The sequence below is a fragment of the Colobus angolensis genome, unplaced genomic scaffold (assembly GCF_000951035.1).
Source record: "Colobus angolensis palliatus isolate OR3802 unplaced genomic scaffold, Cang.pa_1.0 Scaffold17, whole genome shotgun sequence".
Lineage (NCBI taxonomy): Eukaryota > Metazoa > Chordata > Mammalia > Primates > Cercopithecidae > Colobus > Colobus angolensis.
The window spans coordinates 328,117-335,181 of record NW_012114821.1 but is presented as its reverse complement, the minus strand read 5'-3'; the positions used below and the strand labels follow the sequence as shown (position 1 = coordinate 335,181).

The 7,065-nt window shown below is 47.0% G+C and overlaps 1 protein-coding gene across 3 annotated transcripts in view; it reads right to left on the bottom strand.

Annotated features, from left to right (window-relative positions):
- The window catches only part of ZNF251 (zinc finger protein 251), a 36,435-nt gene extending 29,951 nt beyond the window's left edge, over window positions 1-6,484 (bottom strand). Inside the window, exons 1-4 of one of the 3 annotated variants that reach the window (XM_011938005.1) lie at window positions 6,289-6,484; window positions 5,607-5,714; window positions 5,103-5,232; window positions 4,568-4,681 (exon numbers count right to left, since the gene is read on the bottom strand). In XM_011938005.1, the coding sequence (XP_011793395.1) occupies window positions 4,568-4,681; window positions 5,103-5,232; window positions 5,607-5,639 (277 nt within the window). In that variant the 5' untranslated portion in view covers window positions 5,640-5,714; window positions 6,289-6,484. Of the gene's footprint in view, window positions 1-2,509; window positions 2,690-4,567; window positions 4,682-5,102; window positions 5,357-5,606; window positions 5,715-6,288 lie in introns of those variants that run through there. The other 2 variants (XM_011938007.1, XM_011938006.1) reach the window with 2 other exon arrangements.
- Window positions 6,485-7,065: the final 581 nt, after the last annotated feature.

Genomic DNA, 7,065 nt, shown 5'->3' with positions numbered 1-7,065 from the left:
CTACTTGGGAGTCTACGGTGGGAGGATTACTTGAGTCTGGGAGGTCAAAGCTTTCAATAGACTGGGACTGTGCCACTGCACTCCACCCTGGGGGACAGAGTAAGACCCTGTCTCAACTCAAAAAAAAAAAAAAAAAAATTAAAAAGGTGATTACTGATGTTGCTGAATTAACATCTACCACATCTGTTACCATTTTCTACTTTTTGCCCTTGTTCTTCATTCCTATTTCTGTTTTCCATGCTTTTTCTACCTTTTGTGGGTTTACCTGAGCATTCTATTATATGTAATTCCATTTTGTATCCTTTTTTAGCATATCAACTATACTTCTTTTTTAACTTTTTAAATTGGTTTGCAATCTGCATTTAGAGCTAATCCAGGTCCACTTTCAAATAACAATCTTTTGGAAGCCCTGTCCCATCTACTAATGAGTCTATCGAAGGCACTCTTCCTTCTGTTACGGTGTTTTTGCTCTCTAGCATTTAAAAAATTCTTTAAATTTTCTTTTATTTTCTTTCTTGTTTTTTAAGAAAGACGATCTCGCTATGCTGCCTAGGCTGGCCTTGAACTCCTGGGCTCAAGCAATCCTGCTACACTATGAGTTGCAAATACAGGTATGTGCCACCACATCCAGCTTCTTAAAATTTTAATCTCTCTGCTTACATTATCAATCTGTTCTTGTATACTGTCTACTTTTTCCATTAAAGCCCTTAGCATGTTAATCATAGTTTTAAAAAAATTCCTGATTACTCCAACACTCCTGCCATGACTGACTCTGGTTCTAATGCTTGTTCAGTCTCTTCAGACTGTATTTTCTGCCTTTTAGTATGCTTTGCAATTTTCTGTTGATAGGTAGACATGATATAGTGGGTATTGCAGTAAATAGGGCTTTCACCACGTTTTCAGGTGTCGGGGTGGGAAAGTGTTCTATGACACTGTGAGTAGGGCTCAGTCTTGCCAAGCTTATGTCCCTGGACTATGAACTTCCCAAGTGCTTTTCAGTTTCCCCCACCCACCATCAGATGGGACAGAATATCTAGAAGTAGCCAGTGTTAGGTATTTCCTTTCCCCCAGATAGGTTAAGTTCTGATAAAAACACCAGCAGGTTAGGCCCTGGTAAAATTGTTTCTCCTGAGGGCAGGTCTTGTTAAGAACAGAATGGTATATTCCAAAGTAGTTCCTTTTCACTTCCTCCTGTTAGAAGCACAAGGAGATTTTTCTCTGATATTCACTTACTCACAAAAGCATGGGGTCCTCCCATGAGTGGGTCTCCCTGGAGTTTTTTTTTCAGAGTTGTCCACACTGAGCCTCTAGCAATTTGCCAATTACATTTTAGGCTTACCCATCTGGCCACTGGTTCCCTGGGAGATTATTGCTCACAAGTTGTGGTTGTGATTCTTTTTATCTGCCTGTTTATCTCTCCAATTTTTTTTTTTTTTCTTAGACAGAGTCTTGCTTTGTCACTTAGGCCGGAGTGCAGTGGTGCAATCTCGGCTCACTGCAACCTTCACCTCCTGAGTTCCAGCGATTCTCCTGCCTTGGCCTCCCGAGTAGCTGGGATTACAGGCACCCACCACCACACCCAGCTAATGTTGTTTTTAATAGGGTTTCACCATGTTGGCCAGGTTGGTCTTGAATTCATGGCCTCAACTGATCCACCTGCCTCAGCCTCCCAAAGTGCTGGGATTACAGGTGTGAGCCACCGCGCCCAGCCATACCCCTCCAATTTTGAGAGCAGTGACTTTTCCTCTGACCTCACACCTCTCTGATAGAGCTAAGATTTGTTGATTTTTCAGTTTGTTCAGCTTTTTACTTGTTAGGACACAGTGATGAATTCTAAGCTCCTGACATGCCAGAACAGCTAAAATACTATTTTTTTTTGGCCTTTTTCCTTTTAATTTTTTATAAACTATATAACTGTTTAAAACCAAAACTATAACATTGTCTTTCTGAGTTTAAAATGTATGTAGATGTATTACACATAACAACTATAACAAAAAGGATGGGAGGGATGGTTACAAGATTTCTGGATTTATGTGAAGTAGTACATAAATGAACTGTAAGTAAACTGTGGAAACTTATGTATACTGTAAACCTTAGGAAAATCACTGTAAAAAATAATGCAAAAAGATTACATAAAAGGCAAATAATAAAATATAAATGGAGTTCTAAAAAGTATTCAAATAACCCAAATAAAGGCAGGAGAAAGGAATTTAAAAAACAGAAGAGATAAGTGTAAATAAAAAATATTATACACGAGTGCATTCCTGAACCGTATCAACAATCACATTAAACATTAACAGACTAAACACTACAATTAAAAGACAAAGATTGTTAGGATGAAGAAACAAGACCCAATTGTATGATATCTGCAAGAGATTCACTCTAAGTGTAAAGACACAGGTTGAAATTAAAAGGATGAATAAAGATATACTATGCTAACAGTAAGTATAAGAAGGATGGAGTGGCTACATTAATATTAGATAAAATATATTTCAAAACAAAATGTATTACCAGAGACAAACAGGAATTCTCTTATCTCTCATAATGATAGTCATAAGTGCAAATGAGCCTTATAATACAGCTTCAAGATACATGAAGCCAACACTACAAAAATTAAAGGGAAGAAAAGACAATTCCACAATCATACTTCTGTATTTTAACACCCCCCTCTCAGCAACTGATAGAATAACTAGACACAAAAAAATCAGCAAGGATACAGAAGACATGAACAATACCATCAACCACCTTGACTTAACTGATATTTATCTAACCCCAAAATGTCAGAATACACATTCTTTTTCAGTGCACATGGTATTTGTACCAGGAGAAACCACATTTGGGATCATAAAACAAGAAGCAACAAATATGAAAGGAATGAAATAATACAGAGTATGTTCTCTGACCACAATGGAATTAAATGACAATAACAATAAGATAACTAGGAAAACACCAACTATTTGGAAATTAATGCATGTTCAAATAATTATTGGGTCAAAGAAGAAATCACAAGAAAAACTAGATAATGTTTTGAACTATAATGTTAATGAAAATGCAACATATTAAAATTTTGTGAGATGCACCTAAAGCTGCACTTTGGGAAAACGATATAACTTTACAATAGTCTTAGCTCTTACATGTAGAAAACAAAGGCTTTATTCAACCAATTTTGAATGTGCACAAATATGGGGTATATTTTTCACGAGCCTTTCTGAATAAACTAGAAGACAAGCTCCAGCCGACCAAGAGACGGGGAAATTTTTAGTAAAAGGATCAGAGGTAAACAATTATTAATAACATACTTAACTGCAGATAAAAGACAGTAACAAAGCTGCGGATATGAGTGATAAAGTGTTATATGTTCTGAATTGTTTCTACAATATATATACTATAGAAACAATATAACCAACAAAAACTGGGAAAGGAATGAGGAGGAAAAGGGAGAAAAGTAGAACAAGCTTGTTGACTGTCTCAGTAACTGGGAGTCAAAGATAATACTTAGAGCTGACATATCAAGTAGTAGATGTATATTCAATACAACAAAGGTAAACATTAAAAAAAGAACACTACTGGTCAGGTGCAGTGGCTCACGCCTGTAATCTCAGCACTCTTGGAGGTCGACATGGATCATTTGATCTCAGGAGTTTAAGACTAGCTTGGGCAACATGGTGAAACCCTGTCTCTACAAAAATTTAAAAAAAAAAACTAGCCAGGTATGGTGACATGTGCCTGTAGTCCTAGCTACTTGGAAAGCTGAGGTGGGAGGATTGCCTGAGCCTGGTAGGTGGAGGTTGCAGTGAGCCAAGATCGTACCACAGCACTCCAGCTTGGGTAATAAGGGTAAGACTCTTTCTCAAAAACAAAAAAGAAGACTACTACTGACTGGTTGGGTGTGGTGGCTCATGCCTGTAATCCCAACACTTTGGGAGGCCGAGGCAGGCGGATCACAAGGTCAAGAGATCCAGACCATCCTGGCCAACATGGTGAACCAACCCCAACTCTACTAAAAATACAAAAATTAGCTGGGCGTGGTTGCGGGTGCCTGTAGTCCCAGCTACTCGGGAAGCTGAGGCAGGAGAATCCCTTGAACCAGCGAGGCGGAGCTTGCAGTGAGCCGAGATCGTGCCACTGCACTCCAGCCTGGTGACAGAGTGAGACTCTGTCTCCAAAAAAAAAAAAAAATAGACTACTACTGACTAAAATTGGCAAATGAAGGAGAGAATGGAGTGAAGAATAAAAAGGACATGGTAGGGAACCAATATCTATTGTCAAAAGGAAGTAAGTGTATTATATAAAGAAGAGAATGAAGTTGTTATCAAGGTAATTACCAAAACAAAAACACGATCAGAAAAAATATATGTATTTTTTAAAGCAAAGAAACAGACCAGCAAGATAAAACTTCTAAAGCATGTGCATATGCTCACATTTGTCGAGCGGGCTGTATCTGTGAGACTGCCCCTGGAGGAGGCCATTAACATAAACACCATGCCCCAGCTGACCCACACTTGGAGCCTCTCTTAAGGCAGGATTGGGAGGCTGTTCCCCGGATTAGCAGCCCATCAATTCTCACCTTTCTGGCAGCTTTTCAAGATCTCTGGTTCCTCAGCTCCCAGAAGATTCAGGACCCAAAGTTCCTTCCCCTGCTCCAGCTGGGAGATCAACTCCGGCTTAGGGACAGGGAATCCTGTTGAGGATGAGGACACTGGTGAGTTGGCATGGCCTGGGGAGCTGGGGCAGGACACTGCCCACTGGGTCTTCCAGGCCAGGTGGGGAGAGATGTGCCCTGTGTGCACATGTGTACGCCTGCATGTATGTTGGTCAGGGGAGCCCGTGGGCTGAGACTAAGTACTGAAGGAGAATCCACTCATTAGCTCTCCTGCCACTAGAGGGACACCAGTGGGGCCACTGGCAACAGGGAGCGAAGTCCCTAGAACTGAGGAGCAAGGCAGGCTTTTCCCATGGGAAATGTTCCTTCTGTGGAGATCAGACTGATACTTGGGGACAAGGGGCAGGACCCTCTTCTTTGGGATCCAAAGAGCCAAAGCAGCCTCCCAAGCTCCTTAGAAGTCCCCACTGCGAACCAGGCCAAGTGCAGAGAGCCTCACCCAGAGAGGCCACGTTCCCATAGTTCTCCAGCATCACATCTCTGTAGAGCGCCCGCTGCTGGGGGCCCAGCTGCTGCCCCTCCGCCTGAGAGAAGTACACGGCCACATCCTGGAAGGTCAGCGGCATTTCCTGCAACAACACATCGCCGCTGCCCGGGCCATGCCCACTGGGCAGCAGCCTGCACTAAAAGGACTCTGATCTGGTGGAGCCCCACTACCCAGAGCCCTGCAGTGGTCAGTATGAACTGTGTATCAGCAGGTCCCTGATGGGGCAGCTCAGAGCGCTGAGGACCAGCCAACTTCAGCCACACGGGGACCCAGCTGAGCTCAGAGCCCCTCTCCCTGTGGGAGGGCGAGTCTACATCTCAGAACCCTTTCCTCACGGTTGCTATGAGCCCCTGGCTGGCCTTACCAGTTGCCGGGCTCACGGCTCCAGAGGACAGCAGCTTCTGACTGGGATGGGGATGAAGATGAAAAGGTGTGCAGGAAGGAGGGTTAACTCACCTGGTGCCCTGGAAGCTGGACTGTGGTTGACATTCTGTGCGCACGGGCTGCTGTGGTTTCCAAGAGAAGACAGGAGACTGCCCTGGCCTGAAGTCTCCCCCAACTTACCTTCAGTGGGGAGAACTCAGGCTCAGCCCCATGCAACCAGGGGTGTGGAAGGATGGCCAGGAGGCAGAAGCTGACTGCTGGTGTGGCCTCCTGGGTCGTGGGAAGCAGGTCACTATGCAGCACAGGCCGACGTGCCCTACTGCTCAGCGACTCCTGAAATCCCGGAGCCAGAGCCCGGGGGGGATCCAGGGACTCCCGGCTAAGGGGTGAAAGCTGGCAGTTCCCGTGGTCCAGACCTGCTGAAGGCCCTGGAAATGGGGTGCAGGGCTGTTCTACCTGCCTGAGCCAACCTGGGGCAAAGAGCCACGTGAGGGTGCCCCCTCACCAGGGTTGAGGATGTGAGAGGGAGGCCACGGGGGTGCTGCCGAAGGCCCCAGGCTCCGGGGAGAGGCCGGAAGCCAGCTGTGGTCCTAGCCTGGCCTCCTAGGGCCGCGCCGCGGTCGCCTCCTCCCGGCCTGTGCAGCCCGTCGGTGGCTCCCGCGGCACCCAGAACAGGACCCTCCTGGACTGGCCGCCGCCTCCCCGCGCCCTCCCCGCCTGCCCGGCGTTCCTTCCTGGTCCAACACTGCCCCACCTGTTCGCTTGGCCCGGGGCAGCCACCGAGGAAGCGCCCAGGAGCGGCGCAGCCGCACCGAACTCGGAGTGGACCAGCCCACGGCACCCGGTCCTGAGGCGGGGAGGGGGCGGGCCCCCGAGGACGAGGGCGGGCCGGGCCGAGCTGCGCACACGCAGACTTCCCCGCCCCCTGCGGGGCCTCAGTGCGCCTCGGAGAGCGCCGGGAACCGGAAACCAGCCGAAGTCCCGCCCGGATTTTTCCCGGGCCGCTCTGGGATGACGGGAGGCCCGCGCCGTCTATGGTCGGCAGCCGAGAGCCCGCGGCAGCTGAGCTGAGGGTCTGGGGCTGTGACGCTGCTCGTCCGGGCCGCGCCCGCCTCGCCCCAACCCTAAACCCCCTCCCGAACCTTAACCCCGCTGCGCTCCCGGTTCCTCCGTCGGTCACCACACATCATGTGTCCCGATTCACCATAACCACCAGAGAGTCGCTTAGGAAGATGTTACAATTATTGGGACTCAGAACACAACGCCCCAAAATGAAGGCCTGGGAGGCAGTTTCCCTCCGACCTTCCCAGCCCTCCAGTCTCAGTTCTGTTCTCCCGCGAGGCTCCTCACAGAGTGAACCCCTTTTCCCCAAGGCGGGTCACAGACACCAGAATCCCCAAGCCAGTCATACAACCGATTTTAGGTTGTTTTTAGGTCATGTTTTTAATGACTCTGATGTTCTCCCGCCTTTCTGTGTGAAAACTGGCGGTAAAGGCCGGGGTTGGTGGTGCCTGTGATCCCAGCTACTCGG